The sequence below is a fragment of the Poecilia mexicana genome, unplaced genomic scaffold (assembly GCF_051168715.1).
Source record: "Poecilia mexicana isolate PSO_F unplaced genomic scaffold, ASM5116871v1 scaffold_2, whole genome shotgun sequence".
Classification (NCBI taxonomy): domain Eukaryota; kingdom Metazoa; phylum Chordata; class Actinopteri; order Cyprinodontiformes; family Poeciliidae; genus Poecilia; species Poecilia mexicana.
The window spans coordinates 53,210,822-53,228,280 of NW_028263371.1; the positions used below are offsets into that span (position 1 = coordinate 53,210,822).

Here is a 17,459-nt window from a genome sequence, read left to right on the forward strand (position 1 = left end):
TGGTCAGAAAGAATCTACAAAGCCAACAGGAAGTGGATGTCGACCCAGAAGGTTTTTACAGAAGTTCTGAGGTTCCTGAAGGACGATGCTCTGAAAACCATCAGATCTCATCCAGAAGGAGGAGAGTTCACAGCATCTGACTTCACCTGGGTGCTGACTGTTCCTGGCACCTGGAAGGATTTCCATAAACAGTTCATAATAAAATCTGCAGTTCAGGTAACATCATGTTTTTAGAGTCATCATCTCTAAATGTTCATCAGAATCAGACTTCTGGTTTCTCCTCCAGGCTGGTCTTGTAACAGACGCCACTAAAGACAAACTGATGTTTGTTCTGGAGTCAGAAGCAGCTTTGACCTGGTGTTTGAAGCTTCAACCTGATGGTTTCATCACACAGAACCACAGCAGAGACTCACAGGATCAACCTGCAGGAGCAGCAGAACCTGATACCAGCTGGAACGGTACTGAGTGGATCTGTAACGTCTGGCAGACAAACATTTAACAGGTTTTAGTCTGTTTGTAGGATATGTGTGATATATGAATGGATTCTCTATGATCCGTTTGGACTAATTGAATTGAAGCAAGTCATGTAAAAGTATTTGATTCTTGAGAATAGGAACAAAATGGGTTTAAATTTCCCCATTTTTTTTATTATTTCTCAAGCTTATGTATTCAAATATGACAAATAATGTTTAGGAAATGTAAAGATGCTAAGGTGCAGGCTCCCAGTTGCAACATTTATTTTGAAAATTACATTTTTAATGGACCTGATCCAGACCTTTGTCATCACCATCTGACAAAAATAAATACAAAATTATTTTAATGACCCTATTAGTGATATTTTTACTAAGACAAATGCTTCTCAAGAAACAAAAAAAATATTTAAAACAAACAACAAAAAGTCCATCTGATGGAGTTGATACAGAACTGAAGGTGACAAACTAGTGAGTAAAAATAAAAACTTGACACATGTGAAGAAATGCAATTTATGTAAAATACATTAAAATGAATTAATTGCATATTTAAGTGAGATTTGACAACAATTTCACTGAAAGAGACACAAAATCTGATGGAGTTGACAAAAAGCCAAACTACCTCAATTTATATGATGTTATTCTGAAGGAGGCCATATTGTAGCTCATCAGGTCCATGAAATCTTTACATTTTACCAAAATTAAGCTTTTATTTCACAAAATGTCATCAAAGTTTTGTAAATTGTTAGTTATTGTGTTGACACATCATGGTTGTGACGAGCAGCTTAGGAATAAAAAGAAGAAAAAACTAAAGAATAACATAAGCTAACCAGAGCTAACTAGCCTCTTAGCAAAGGAAGAGAAAGGAAGAGGTCATGGGGTCATCACAGGTTCTGGTGCCCTGACAGGTCACCAGCTGGAGATGGGCACTATGACCTCCTGACCCCACTAGGGACAAGGATGAACAGAAAATGGATGGATGGATATTTTGTGTATATTTTCTTAAAATGTTGTTCTTTATCCATAGGACCTGTTTGGTCCTCCAGAATCACTGTTTTACATTTTTGTTCATAAATGTTTCACCACATCTTTTACCAACCTAACAAATTCTAATTTCCTCCTTCATCTAATAACTGATTGTTTTCACCTCGGCCCAGAATCTGGGAATAAATCTTTGAAATCACTGAGGGGGAAATTTACTTCACTCTTTATTGCTGAATAATTTTAATTCAGCCACAATGGAGAGTTTTCCAGTATTAGTTCATGTTTGAGACGATGTCTCAGCATCTTGATGATGATTTTATTTTAACCAATCAGAGGCAGACTTCCTGGTTTCCTTCCGTTTTTCTTGAGTCCATCAAATTTTCTTATAAATCTCGGATATCAGACCTTTTGTTGACCGAGTCTTTATGAAACCAGAATTTCTGGTCTTAAACTCTCCCATGAAGGTCAGTTTTACCAAGTCTCTCTCTCTCTCTCTCTCTCTCTCTCTCTCTCTCTCTCTCTCTGAGGGAATAGAGCTGGAGACGGGAGTGTCGGTGTGAGTGGATTTTTGAGGCGGGGCTGGCCGCGATGATGCCTGGGCGGGCCGGGGCTGGCCACGATGATGCCAGGGCTGGGCGCGATGATGCCGGGGCAGGCCGGGGCTGGCCACGATGATGCCTGGGCGGGCCGGGGCTGGCCGGGATGATGCCGGGGCTGGCCGCGATGATTCCGGGGCTGGCCACGATGATGCCAGGGCTGGGCGCGATGATGCCGGGGCAGGACGGGGCACCGCCGGGGCGGGCCGCCATGATGCCGGGGCGCCGCCGGGGCTGGCCGCGATGATGCCGGGGCAGGCCGGGGCTGGCCGCAGTGATGACGGGGCGGGCCGGGGCGCCGCCGGGGCTGGCCGCGATGATGCCGGGGCGGGCCGGGGCGCCGCCGGGGCTGGCCGCGATGATGACGGGGCGGGCCGCGATGATGCCGGGGCTAGGCGCGAAGATGCCTGGGCGGGCCGGGGCGCCGCCGGGGCTGGCCGCGATGATGCCGGGGCGGGCCGGGGCGCCGCCTGGGCTGGCCGCGATGATGCCGGTGCGGGCCGCGATGATGCCGGGGCTGGGCGCGATGATGCCTGGACGGGCCGGGGCTGGCCACGATGATGCCAGGGCTGGGCGCGATGATGCCGGGGCACCGCCGGGGCGGGCCGCCATGATGCCGGGGCGCCGCCGGGGCTGGCCGCGATGATGACGGGGCGGGCCGGGGCTGGCCGCGATGATGCCGGGGTGGGCCGCGATGATGCCGGGGCTGGCTGCGATGATGCCGGGGCTGGGTGCGATGATGCCTGGGCGGGCCGGGGCTGGGCACGATGATGCCAGGGCTGGGCGCGATGATGCCTGGGCGGGCCGGGGCGCCGCCGGGGCTGGCTGCGATGATGCCGGGGCTGGGTGCGATGATGCCTGGGCGGGCCGGGGCTGGCCACGATGATGCCAGGGCTGGGCGCGATGATGCCTGGGCGGGCCGGGGCGCCGCCGGGGCTGGCCGCGATGATGCCGGGGCGGGCCGGGGCGCCGCCTGGGCTGGCCGCGATGATGCCGGTGCGGGCCGCGATGATGCCGGGGCTGGGCGCGATGATGCCTGGACGGGCCGGGGCTGGCCACGATGATGCCAGGGCTGGGCGCGATGATGCCGGGGCACCGCCGGGGCGGGCCGCCATGATGCCGGGGCGCCGCCGGGGCTGGCCGCGATGATGACGGGGCGGGCCGGGGCGCCGCCGGGGCTGGCCGCGATGATGCCGGGGCGGGCCGCGATGATGCCGGGGCTGGCTGCGATGATGCCGGGGCTGGGTGCGATGATGCCTGGGCGGGCCGGGGCTGGCCACGATGATGCCAGGGCTGGGCGCGATGATGCCGGGGCGCCGCCGGGGCTGGGCGCGATGATGCCGGGGCTGGCCGCGATGATGCCGGGGCTGGGCGCGATGATGCCTGGGCAGGCCGGGGCTGGCCACGATGATGCCAGGGCTGGGCGCGATGATGCCGGGGCACCGCCGGGGCGGGCCGCCATGATGCCGGGGCGCCGCCGGGGCTGGCCGCGATGATGCCGGGGCGGGCCGGGGCTGGCCGCGATGATGACGGGGCGGGCCGGGGCGCCGCCGGGGCTGGCCGCGATGATGCCGGGGCTGGCTGCGATGATGCCGGGGCTGGGCGCGATGATGCCTGGGCGGGCCGGGGCTGGCCACGATGATGCCAGGGCTGGGCGCGATGATGCCGGGACGCCGCCGGGGCTGGGCGCGATGATGCCGGGGCGGGCCGGGGCTGGCCGCAATGATGACGGGGCGGGCCGGGGCTGGCCGCGATGATGCCGGGGTGGGCCGCGATGATGCCGGGGCTGGCTGCGATGATGCCGGGGCTGGGTGCGATGATGTCTGGGCGGGCCGGGGCTGGGCACGATGATGCCAGGGCTGGGCGCGATGATGCCTGGGCGGGCCGGGGCGCCGCCGGGGCTGGCTGCGATGATGCCGGGGCTGGGTGCGATGATGCCTGGGCGGGCCGGGGCTGGCCACGATGATGCCAGGGCTGGGCGCGATGATGCCTGGGCGGGCCGGGGCGCCGCCGGGGCTGGCCGCGATGATGCCGGGGCGCCGCCTGGGCTGGCCGCGATGATGCCGGTGCGGGCCGCGATGATGCCGGGGCTGGGCGCGATGATGCCTGGACGGGCCGGGGCTGGCCACGATGATGCCAGTGCTGGGCGCGATGATGCCGGGGCACCGCCGGGGCGGGCCGCCATGATGCCGGGGCGCCGCCGGGGCTGGCCGCGATGATGACGGGGCGGGCCGGGGCGCCGCCGGGGCTGGCCGCGATGATGCCGGGGCGGGCCGCGATGATGCCGGGGCGGGCCGGGGCTGGCCGCGATGATGCCGGGGCGGGCCGCGATGATGCCTGGGCGGGCCGGGGCGCGGCCGGGGCTGGCCGCGATGATGCCGGGGCTGGGCGCGATGATGCCTGGGCGGGCCGGGGCTGGCCACGATGATGCCAGGGCTGGGCGCGATGATGCCGGGGCACCGCCGGGGCGGGCCGCCATGATGCCGGGGCGGGCCGCGATGATGCATGATGCCGGGGCGGGCCGGGGCGCCGCCGGGGCTGGCCGCGATGATGCCGGGGCGGGCCGGGGCGCCGCGATGATGTCGGTCGGGCCGCGATGATGCCAGGGCGGGCCGGGGTTGGCCGCGATGATGCCTTGGCTGGCCGGGGCGCCGCCGGGGCTGGCCGCGATGATGCCGGGGCGGGCCGCGATGATGCCTGGGCGGGCCGGGGCACCGCCAGGGCGGGCCGCGATGATGCCGGGGCGAGCCAGGGCGCCGCCGGGGCTGGCCGCCATGATGCCGGGGCAGGCCGGGGCTGGCCGCGATGATGCCGGGGCAGGCCGGGGCTGGCCGCGATGATGCCGGGGCTGGCCGGGGCGCCGGCGGTTGTCGGTGCGGGTCTTGATGCTACTGGATCTGGGGATCCTGGTGATCCTTCTATTGTAACTGTAGAAGAACAGCCTGAGGAGCGATCTTCTATTACTTGTGGTCGCTTTAATGAAGTTGTTACCACTGATGGTGAGATGATACATGATCAATCTGTCGAAGTTTTGATGCAGATTCAGAGGAAAAAAGATCTGATGAAAATTTTTGTGAAAACCTTTGTGAAGATGAAAGCATGCTTGATGACGATTTGCTGAAACTGTCTCAGAAAAGGAAAAGTTCTGAACCTGCTAACAGCAGCACTAAAGCTCTCAGAGCTCAGAGAGCAAACAAAGCAGGAGAGCAGCTTGGAGTCTGATAGTAGCTTTTCTTTGAGCCATGATCAGCAGAATCTGGATCCTCCTGCTGAAATTAAGAAGTTTTTGCAAAAAACTAAAGGACTCAGGATGATAAAAATTGAAGAATATTTTCCAGATCTAAAATTGTTTGTTGAATCCTCTCGGGTTTTAACAAAGAAAACTGGACATTTTGTTGATGACGTGTTAACAGATCAGGAAATATATCGCTTAAAGAAACTGATTTTGAAAGTCAGACACTCACTGCTGATGAAGATGAGGACATTTAGAGACATTTTTTACATGTCTCTGTGTCTTTTCTTTTGTTTCTTCATTTCAATGTGTGACTTTAAAATAGGCACCTTAAATCTAAATGGTGCCAGAAATGAAGAAAAGAGGGCTGAGTTTTTAAGACTCATGGCTCTAAAGAACATTGATATAATGTTACTTCAGGAGACACACAGCACTGCTGATAATGAGTGTGATTGGAAGAAGGAGTGCAGAGGGGAGGTCTTTTTTAGCCACAAGTCCAGTTGCAGTGGCGGTGTTGGGATTGTGTTTTCTAGGAATGTTTTCCTGTTTCTTGTGAAGCAGAGGAAATAATTGAAGGTCACTTATTAAAAGTTAAAGCCAAATATGAAAATGTGAATATAGTTTTTCTTAATGTGTATGCACCAACTAAAGGGGTTGATAGAATGGTATTATTGATACTTTAGGTGACATTGTAAATGACTGTAGTGATAATAATGATTATTTGTTTTTGTGTGGAGATTTTAATTGCACTGAGAATCCGTTACTTGATAGGAACCACTTAGAACCTCATGCTGAATCCTCTCGGAGGCTCAGGCAGCTGACTGCGACCTCTGACCTTTCAGATGTGTGGAGAGATTTCAGCAGGAATCAGAGACAGTAAACATGGAGTCATTCTAAAGATAATCTTTTATCCTTGGCAGGATTGGATCGTATCTATGCTTTTAAACATCATTTGAATATATTTAAAAATTGTTAAATAATTCCTGTTGGTTTTTCTGATCACTGTCTGGTTTGTTGCTCTGTGTTTATTAAAAATGTCCGTATACAGAGTGTCTATTGGCATTTTAATACCGCTCTTTTGAATGATACAGCTTTTAGAAAAGCTTTTGAATATGTCTGGGTCAGTCATAAACAATCTAAATCAGATTTTTCTTGTATCCAACAGTGGTGGGATTATGGTAAATGTCAAATTAAGCAGTTGTGTCAACAGTTCACTTGCAATATCACTAGAGACATAACCAGATCTATGAGGGACTTGGAGACTCAGGTAGTAGAGCTGCAGGGTTTGGCGGCGTCTACAGGAAACCGAGGGTTTTTAACTTCCCTCAAAGATAAAAAGGCCGTTCTGGCCAACCTGTTGGGCACAGCAGCCAAAGGAGCCTTGGTCAGATCACGCTTCCTAAGTGTATCGGAGATGGATGCCCCGTCTCACTTTTTCTTTGGACTAGAAAAAAAGAATGGGCAAAGGAAGATTGTTCTCTCCCTAAAGACTGACTGTGGTTCTACCATCTCAGGTTCTTCTGAGATCAGGAAGTTTGCTGTCAGTTTCTACAAAGATCTTTTTAAGAGTGAACATTTGGAGAATCCGGATGTGAGCGATGGTTTCTACGAAGGACTTCCTCAGGTGGATGCTGAAGCCCATCGAAAGCTGGAGGCTCAACTCACGCTGCAGGAACTGCATACTGCCTTGATGAGCCTAAAGAGTGGTAGATCCCCTGGCATGGACGGTCTTCCTGTTGATTTTTACAAGTCCTTCTGGTCTGTGATCGGAGAAGACTTGTTGGAGGTGATCACAGATAGCCTGCAGAGAGGTCGGCTGCCTCTGAGCTGCAGGCGGGCAGTCGTTACTCTGCTTCCAAAGAAAGGGGATCTACAGGATGTAAGGAACTGTCGACCAGTCTCTTTGCTCTGCACGGACTACAAGATCTTTTCCAAAGTTCTGGCTATCAGACTTAGAGAAGTGATGTCTTCAGTCATTTACGGGGACCAGACGTACTGTGTGCCTGGCAGGCTGATAAGTGACAATGTCACTTTAATCAGAGATGTTTTGGAAATCTCCAGCTCATTGGGCTTAGATATTGGTCTGATTTCTATAGACCAAGAAAAAGCTTTTGACCGGGTTGAACACCGATATTTGTGGCAAACCTTGACTGCTTTTGGTTTCAGCCCTGGTTTCATAGCTATGATCCAGGTTTTGTATCGTGACATTGCAAGTGTACTTAAAATAAATGGAGGCTTAAGTGCTCCATTCAATGTTTTAAGAGGAGTGAGGCAAGGCTGTTCTTTGTCAGGGATGCTTTATTCCTTGGCATTTGAACCTTTGCTTCATAAGCTGAGGAAAGATTTGTGTGGTGTTTCTATTCCTGGGTGTCTCCTTAAAGCTGTCAGCTTATGCTGATGATCTAATGGTTTTTGTAAACGAGCAGGAAGATATTGATGTTTTGGTCAACACTGTTTTTCTTTTTGGCTGCATTTCTTCTGCTAAAATAAACTGGAGAAAGAGTGAGGCTATCGCTGTTGGGAGTCGGCTGGGGGATCAACTCAGTCTGCCTGGAGGCCTAGTGTGGAGAAAAGGTGGGCTCAAGTATTTAGGGGTCTTTTTAGGTAGTGAAAGTTTTGTGCAAAAAAATTGGGAAAATGTTTTAGATAATGTTAAGGGTCGACTTTTGAAATGGAAATGGATTTTACCTAAAATGTCATATAGAGGAAGAGTTCTTGTTATTAATAATTTAGTTTCTTCCGTCATGTGGCACCGGCTGATGTGTGTTGATCCTCCAGTTTCTCTTTTATCAAATGTTCAAAGGGCACTAGTGGATGTTTTTGGGATAAACTTCATTGGATTCCTCAAAGTATTCTCTTTCTGCCGAGAGAAGAAGGTGGACAAGGCCTGGTCCATCTGGCCAGCAGAGGCGCTGCTTTTCGTTTTCAGTTCATTCAGAGATGCTCACAGGACCCACAGACCTTGTGTGGAGGAGAATATCAGGCTGCATTCTTCAGAGATTTGGCGGCATGGGTCTGGATCTGCCTCTCTTTCTGATGGACTCCAGCAAAATGAACTCCTCTCTTCTTCCAGGTTTTTATAAGAGCGTTTTCTCTGTGTGGACTTTGCTGAGGAAGGAGAGGCAGCAGCAGGCTGAGTCTCTGTACTGGCTGCTCCAGGAACCGGTTCTGTTCAGGAGTTTGTTGGATTGCCCTGTGTGGGGAACAACAACCTGGTCCAAACTCCTCCACACTGCAAAAGTTTATTGTCTTGGGAGGGTGGTAGAGATGACTGGACCTCGACTGGATGATCCTGTGGAACTCGCTGCTTGTTTGGGAATAGAATCTGTTAGAGTTGTTGGTCGGCTTTGGAGCTACTGGAAACACAAGTTAAGTGAACATCAATGTTCCCTTTTGACTGATTATTATGAAGGTTCTGTGTTACCAAATCATCTGGACCCTTTTCCATCCATCAGACTGTTTCCTGGGATCAAGAACTGCTCTGGTCCTTTACTGGATTCGGTGGACAGTAAAGGAATCTCCCTAGAAGGAGCTTCTGGGAAAATGATCTATAGGCTGTTTGTAAAAACTCTTAATCAGAACAAACTGAATGGACCAGTGACACAGTGTGGAGATCTCATATCTCCTTAACACCTGAAATCAAGCCTGAATGGAAATCGTTGTATAAGCCTCCTCTACCGAACAAACATGCAGATTTACAGTGGAGAATCCTTCATGGTATTGTAGCTGTTCACTCATTTGTTTCTGCTATTAATCCTGCTGTAGAAGAAAGATGTGAACAGAGGGAAACAGTGTTAAATTGTTTTCTAGACTGTATTCGTCTGTCAGCTCTTTTTGTGCTTTTGAGAATTATTTTCAACAGATATGGTGAAGTTTTCACTAAACAGGTTTTATATGTGGTGTTAAATTTACACGCCAAAGAAAGACCAAATGTCAGTTGATAAACTTGTTGATAGGACAGGCTAAAATGTACATAAGCAGAAAGAGGAAAGTGGAGGAAGAGTTGAATATTAATGTGGTTTCTTCATTTGTTAACCTGGTGAAGTCTAGGCTATTGCTTGAATTTAATTTTTATAAATCAGTTTCAGATTTAGATACCTTTTGTCACACTTGGAGTTATGGGGAAGTAATTTGTAGTGTGGTAGAAGGAGAACTTATTTTGGAAGGGTGTTAATGTAATGCTGTGTGTGGTGTATGTTTTGTTTTTTCTGTTTGTTTTTTTCACTGTTACATAGTTTGTGATACTATGTCGATTATTTATTGAAAAATAAATGAGCTATTAAAATCTCTCTCTCTCTCTCTCTTTCTCTGTCTCTCTCTCGCTCTCTCTCTCTCTGTCTTTACTAAATCATCCTCTGCTTTTGGTTTTCCATAAACCAGAATGAAGCTCAGGTTTTTTCAGCTGTGGCTTTGACCTTTGACCTCTGCTCATCTGCTGTTGTTTAAATTGTGTTATACAAATAAATTTGACATGAACTCTGACCTTTACTGAGGCCTGCAGAGCTTTAGATGTGTTTCCTGGTTTCTTCTGTAACTTCCTGTTTGAGTCGTTGATGTTGGAGTCATTTTGGTTGGTCAGTCTCTCCTGGGAAGCTTCACCACTGTTGTTATTCTCTATTTGTAGATAATAACTTTCACTTTGTTCACTCAGGTTAGAAATTATTCTAACTTTATTTAATTTCACTTTTTAATCCAAAGAGTATTTTTGAATTGAACTTTTACACTGATGTCAGTGACCTGGTTTCTCATCTGTTCTTTACTGTAGAATAAACCTTGACATCGCCTACTTCATGTTGTCAGACAGGTTCTGTTTACCTGATTCTTGATTCTGACAGTAATCAGATCTTGGTTTAGTGCTGAAATTGAATTTTAAAATGTGGCTGAATGGTTAATATGGATTTAGTCTGAAACATGAAGCTGGATAAACTGATGATTTGATCAGAAACCAAAAGCAGCAGCAGTCAGGTTTTCTAGATAAACTGATGGATGTTCTCTCATTTAAAGCATCAACCTGATTATTGGTTTGTTAAAATACATTTAAGGCTCTAACTCTGAATGTCTTCATGTAAAACCAGCAGAGCTGTTGTTTCTGAGGATCCATCATTGTAATTAAACATGACTGTAAACCAATCAGAATAATTGATACATCATTAAAGGAGAACCAGACTTTATTATAATGAGGTCATGATAACATTAGAAGATTCCTGAAGATCAACCTGAAATTCTGAATATTTAATTTTCTATGACATTGTCTTCTCCTTCACTATCTGACCATTTTCAGAGAAATTTATCTTTATTTCTGAACTCTGATCAGAAAAACCCTGAAGTTAAAATGTACATCAGTGATGATCAATAACCTTGTTATAAAAATACCAAAGATAATCATTTGACAGACAGAAACTATTTTATCTCCAAAGAGTCTTTAGTTGAAAACTTTCCATCTAGATGATCAGTTGAAGGATGACGGATCATTCAGGTCTAAAGACTTTCAGATTCTGTTCATCTGCTGGTGACATCAGGTAATAATTTCTTCTGAAAGTCAGAAATCGTGCAGATCCAGAATATTTCAAGAGATAAAACGTTTTATTTCTCAGAGGGAAAATGGCAACAAATTACCTTTGGAAACATTGTAAGATATTGTATATTTTTAATTTCATGTTTAACATTTATTTCTACTCACTTATGTAATGTTACTGTTTCAATTTGTTCTTTATGATTTTAATATACCATAAAAAAGGAAATAACTTGTTTGTGAATCCATTAGTTTTTAAAGATTTAATGTGTTAAAACTTAAACACAGGATGAGCCGTTAGTCTTTTAACCAACAATCTGGATTCAAATCTTTTCAGTTTTATTTTCTAGCAGCAGCATCTTAACAGCTGCAGCATCTTAACTGCAGCATCTTAACTGCAGCATCTTAACTGCAGCATCTTAACTGCAGCATCTTACCTGCAGCATCTTAACTGCAGCATCTTAGCTGCAGCATCCAGCTCCATCTCCTCCTCCTCCTCCTCTAACTTCTACCTGCAGCTCTGCAGAGCGACACGCTGTGACCAAGTCCTTCCTCCTGCTGACCTCTGAGTTTCTCAGGCAGCTGCTGCTTGGAGGAAAACCTCACTGTCACCTCTCAGCTTCTAAGTTTAAGGAACTAAATCAACATGCAGGTTGTTTTGTTTCAGTTATTTAGAAATAAAAATGTTAATTGTGTCAGATGTCCCATAACTGCAGACTTTGAAATTACCAGAGGATCTGCAAACATGATGCAAATAAATCAAAATCTCAATATGAAGAAATTAATATTCAGATGAAATAAAATGATCTCTAAAACATTTAACTACATACAGACACATTCAATTAATTAGAACATTATAGAAAAGTTTAGTTTTATTTAAGATTATAATATCAAATCAGACCCAGAAAACAAAATTTTTAATATATAACTTTACTTATGAAGTCTTTTTAATATCTAACTTAGTGTTTTTATTTTCAAAAGGTTCTTCTAATATGACAAATTTGTCTCATCAGAACTTATAATCTGATCAAATATGATGGTATAATTTAGATAAAGTTGTTTTTTCAGCATCTTTCTTTTTATAAATCATTTTAAAGCCGATACATCATGAAGACACGCCCACTTTACTCTAAACACCTCAGACCTTCATCACAGTGACATCACTTCCTGTAACATTGAATCTTGACTCCTTCATCATCATTTCTACTCAGATTTCTGTTAAAGTCTCTTTGTCCATTCTTATTATTTTCTTTCTATGATCGGTCTGAAGAACTTTGACTCTGGATCATCACTGATCTGGAAACTTTTTCTCCAGAGGTTTCCAGCATCACCATGGCGACAGAGACGGAAGATAAATGAACTAAAAACCTGAATCTACCTGTGAAAACATTGATCATTGTTCATAGAGCAGCTCAGTGAGGTTTCTGTGTTTCTACAGATCCAGCAGGAGGTCAGGAGGTCGTACAGTTTACTGTGGAACCAGAAGAAACCAAAGTCCTGCTGGAGACCCAAAGAGACGGGAAACGGTACCTTGTTGTCGACTGTGGAGGTAAAAGTTACTCACCGTTATTAAAGGTTTAAAGACGAGTTTTAAAACCATTTTTATCCACAGTAAACATGTTGAAGTGATGTTGTGTTGCCCGGTGGATCAGCTGGTTTCTCTGCTGCCTTGCAGCAAGAAGGTTCTGGGTTTGAATCCCAGTCTGGGGTCTTTCTGCATGGAGTCTCCATGTTCTCCCTGTTCATGCCTGGTTTCTCTCTGGGTACTCCGACTTCCTCCCACAGTCCAGAAACATGACTGTTGGGTTAACTGGTCTCTGTTTGTCCCCCACAACTCTGTGGGGACAATTGGATAAATGATGGATGAATTAATCTCTTTGATTAATGTTTGTAGAATGTGAGTTAAAATGTGTGATAAGTTGTTTCCTGAGATTTTTCCATTAATATATTTTATTCACTTTCTTATTGTCAACAGATTACAGTCACTTCACTGTTCATGAAGTCCTGAAAGGAGGAGACATGAAGCTGCATGAGACCTTTGAAACAGAATGGGGAGGAAAAGACGTGGAAGGAAAATTCAAACAGTTCATTAGTTCAATCTTCTCTGATGAAATATGGGATGAATATGAACAAATCTTCCCCAATGAGGTTCAGAAGATGATGTATGATTTTATTCATCTCAAACATTTGGATGAAGATGTTCAGATCCGTTGCCCAGGTAACCTGGTCATGTTGGCTCAGAAACAGAAACAGATTGAAACGTTCTTTGATTCAGTGGAAGGAGCTTCCTGGGATGATGGATCTATCAGGATCTCCAGAGAGAAACTGAAAACTTTTTATGATGAGACTCTGCAGAGAATCACAGGGAAACTCAGAGAAATATTAAACAAAAATCTCAACATTGGGTTTATTGTGTTAGTGGGAGGATTGGCTGAGAGCCAGATTCTACGTCAGCACATCACTGATCAGTTTGGACGTCAGTATAAAGTCCTGTGTCCTCTTAGACCCCAGGAAGCGATTCTGAAAGGAGCCGTAGAGCTGGGGAGAAACCCAGAGATGGTGGAGCCTCAGAGGAAACGTCCAGCTTGGGTCAGATGTTGGTCATGAGATTTTTGTTCTTATTCATACAATGTGTATAGTTTTCTTTTGTTTTTTGTTTGTTTGTTTGTGATTGAATAACTTTTTCCATGTTCCATTTTTTTCTGTTTTGTACCAGAAACCAATAAATCAGTTCTACAGACTTCAGTTTGTAAACTGAATTAAAAATAAAAGTTAATTTGATTTAACCTGGTTCTCCTTCCTCCCTTCTGTTTGTTCTGGGTCTGATTCTTTATTTTGAGTCATTTGATTTCTGATTGCAGGATTAATTTAGACCTGAAAGTTAAGCATCAAAATGTAGGTGTTAATATTTAAAAAACCCTGTAAGTTTAATTGTTTTATTGTGATTTTTACACAATGAAAGCTTTAGAAAACTAATATTTGCTCTTAAGTTTTAGCTTCAATTAATTAATAAACCATCTGAAGAAGTTTCAGGTGGTTTATTACTTGGAGATTTATTAAAATCTCCAAGTAATATTTTTGAATAACTAGTTTTCTTATGGGTTTAATTAGTGTGTAATGTTTGGTCATTAACATTATTTCAGATAAAATAGAGATAAAAATATATAAACCACAGATGAAAACATTGTTTTATTTTTAATTCTTATTCCACTCAACATTTCCTGCAGGCAGCAGCTGCAGTAACACATTTAATCACTAGATGGCGCACTGAAACCAGAAAAGATGGAGATGGTTTGGTTTAAGTTTCGCCACATTTAATGACGTCAGAGCCGCTAGAAGTTGAGTCTGAACAGAGACCTTCATCACGGTCTGAGCTCCTCCTCTTCCTCCTGTGACAGACAGAGGAGATCTGAGAGGAGCAGCAGGAGGAAGAGAGTGAGGAAGAGGAGGAGTCCTGCTGCTGAATGAACGGCTTGTTGGAGTGAAGAACAGGATCTGATCAGAGGACTGAAGTTCTCCTCCTGCTGCTGCTTCATCAGGTTCCTCTGCTGCTGCATCAGGTCAGACCTGCTCACTAACTTTCACCTTTAGCTGCTTTTGACCTCCGACCTCTGAGGTGGGCGGAGTCAGAGCTGCTTCACCTTCATCTTTAATGTCTTCATATGTGAAAACAAGCTGCAGATTATCTGAGCTTCCAGGTCAAAGGTCAGTCTGATGGCCTTTCTGCTGCATGTTCTCCTGATGTTGGTGATGAAATGAAGAGTCTGTTTCAGTTTTCCTGTTTTCTTCTGGCTGCTGCAGAGAAATGGAGATGAAGGATCATCAGTCAGACTGAACTGCTGCAGCCTGTTCAGAGCTGAGATGAGATTCAGTCTCACATGATGGAGAATTATCACCTGGAGGCTCTTTAAATGTGTTTCATCACATTAATGTGTCTCATCTGGCTGTTTCTACCAGAATCTGAGCTGATGACCAGAACCAGATCAGAGCTGGTCACTGATCAGAGTGAGATCAGCAGCTGAAGCTGTTTACAGTCAGACATCATGTATCAACCAGCAGCTTCATCACCTGATGGTTTCCTCCTGATCTCAGACTCTGATCTGCTCTCTGGGAATCAAACGTGTCGTTTCTGTGTGAATCTCTGAGGCTGAATGTGGAACCAGAATCTGAGTCTCTCAGCTGTGAAGGATGTTTGTGAAACGGTCGACTGACAGGAAGGAATCTGCTCTGATTAAAACCTGCAGCATGATGGGAAGTTTTCAGGACAGAAAAGCTTCAGATGAACCTGAGGATGAACTCAGTGCAGCTGATGGAGGTTTAGATCTTTAGTCAAGTTGCTTCTCTTCGTCTGAACCATCAGTGTTTATCTCAGTCTGCTCTCTGATTGGCTCTTTGGTCTAATTGGAAATGAGGCAGAAGTGATGAAAAAATGAAACTGATAGATAAACTCTGTTTCTAGCATTTTTAAAAATCAGAGTAGCTTAAAATATATATTTGAAATTTCCCCAAACTAAAACCACAAAGCAAATACATCTTTGTTCTTTAATATATTTTTTCCACTTGGTGAAGGAACAGAAATCTTTGGTCCCTAAACTGGGAATGAAAACATTTAGTGAGTCGTCCCTCAGCTGTGGAACAGCTTTTAAATATTAAAAGCTTTCATTTCTGATATCCAAAAATGTTATTATGGTTTAGTTAAGATGTATTTCCATCATCATTACCTTATATTATGAAGATACAAATATATTGTAATGAAGCCCTAGGCGGAAATTCAACCTGTAAGGCTGTTCCGGCATCTGTGGACGAAGCGACCACAGATCCACCTGCTTCAGTTGTGCTTCAACCCACCTCCTCCCCGTTTCCACCACCTGCCTCCCAGACGCCTCCAGGTCCCCTCAAGACTCCTCTCCAAGCTCCGCTCCACCACCAGTGACTGGGCCCGGGGGAAAACCTACCCGAGCTTCGTTCGAGCCGATCATTCAAGCTCACTGCGATTCTCAGCACGCATGTCTTCCGAGCGCCAAATTCTCAGTTCAATTAAAATCGTCTAACTGCTGTTTCTCTCTCTGTGTGTGAGTCTCTACAGATTGAATTTCCCAATATGGTCACAAATTGTCACACTTGCACTTTTCCCACACGTTGATACAGTTGTACCACATTTTAACAACTAAAAGAACAATTAGTTCATACTGAATCAATTGAAACTCTCTTGAAGTCTTGCTTCATGTTTAGTGTTTGCATGACTTACAGACTTTTTGTTCAGGAACTTCTTCACCTGATATTGACCTTAAATCCCTTTTAAACCAGAAGTTTTGTTTGGTCTTGTGAGCGAAAATTATTTTCCTATCAAATGATTTAATCTTCAGATAAAAATGTTTTGCTGCCCAGAGTTCATGGATTAGATCAGGTTTCTCCAGTTAGCTGAGATTGAAGATGCTCTCTGTGTATTAATAATAACTCCTGAATCCAGAATATAAGATTTTAATCTGTTTTTCACATAATACATGATTTCAATTGGATTTTTCATGGTAAAACTGATCCTTGTGTTAAATATTGTCTCTTATTGATGTTTTTATTTTTTCGTTACTTTGAGTTAAAATTACAGTAAAAACAAACTGGATTTTTATGAAGTCTGGATTACATAATAATGTGGTAAAATCTTGTCTGATCACACAATGATATTATTTTCCTATCAGATTATGGCCTCCTCATTAATATCTGTTCAGAGATGTTCCTCAGGAATCAAAAACAGGATCTGTAGTTCTGTAATTTTAGTACCATCTTTCACCACCAGAGGGAGCTGTCGAAAAGGAAATAAGCCATTCAGGCAACTTGTCAAGATGGCGAACAGGTAAACATACATTATTTATTTACTGATGTAACTTCTATGTTCATTGTACAAATAATTGTGCATTTGATTTATATATCAAATACACAGATAGAGCTCTAGTTAAGCTCAGTCTGTGTTAATTATTCTCCTTTCCTCTGCAGCTGCTCAGCATTATTCTCTGATTAAGCTCATCTGGTCATCTTCCACCTTTTCACCACTATATAAAGTCCTTGATTTTTGTTCTTCTGAATTAGTTCCTGATGTGAAATAACACCATCATTTTCTTCTCTGACCCAGTGTTACGGCCTGTGGAGATTCTGTCTGAGAGGGACCACGGCTGACACGGCGAACAGAGAGGAGAACCGTCTGCACTGTGAGCAGCTCCAGAACTCCTGATGGGTCTCCTTCAGGAAGAACCAGAGAGATGGCCGACCTCCACAGAGAAGAGTTCACCCAAACATCAGAGGAAAAATGAATGCTGGTGCTCAAACAGAGCAGCCTCTTTTCTTAAACCCAACACACACAGGGCGTTGTGGCCCTGATTAAAAACCTACTAACTTCAATGTAACTGAAACACAGAACATCCAGAAATGTGATGAACTTCAGACACAGAGTGAAAATAACACAATGAGAAGAAAACATTGGTCTATATCACTAAGTTATACAGGACATTAACATTTTACATTTTAAAGTGTTTGTTCCAGAGCAACAAACGATAGCATTAGCTCGTCCATTTTTCAGATATTTCTTGAGGCCAGGTGTGACAGAAGGAAACACCTGAAACATGCAGGGCAGACTGACCTGAGGACTGACTGGTTAAACTATTCCACTGACA

General features: G+C 45.5%; 1 protein-coding gene across 1 annotated transcript; it reads left to right on the forward strand.

Moving 5' to 3' along the window:
• On the forward strand, positions 1 to 13,580 carry LOC148160949 (heat shock 70 kDa protein 12A-like). The gene is made up of 4 exons (XM_088002919.1): positions 1 to 216; positions 287 to 458; positions 12,233 to 12,343; positions 12,770 to 13,580. Exons 1-4 carry the CDS (start codon positions 37 to 39, stop codon positions 13,399 to 13,401), a joined length of 1,095 nt encoding a protein of 364 aa, XP_087859045.1. The 5' UTR covers positions 1 to 36; the 3' UTR covers positions 13,402 to 13,580.
• Positions 13,581 to 17,459: the final 3,879 nt, after the last annotated feature.

Coding starts and splice junctions, on each gene's coding strand:
- LOC148160949 (XM_088002919.1), top strand. CDS start 37: ATGTCGACCCAGAAGGTTTTTACAGAAGTTCTGAGGTTCCTGAAGGAC. Junction 217..286: donor TAATAAAATCTGCAGTTCAG/GTAACATCATGT, acceptor TTTCTCCTCCAG/GCTGGTCTTGTAACAGACGC. Junction 12,344..12,769: donor CCTTGTTGTCGACTGTGGAG/GTAAAAGTTACT, acceptor TATTGTCAACAG/ATTACAGTCACTTCACTGTT.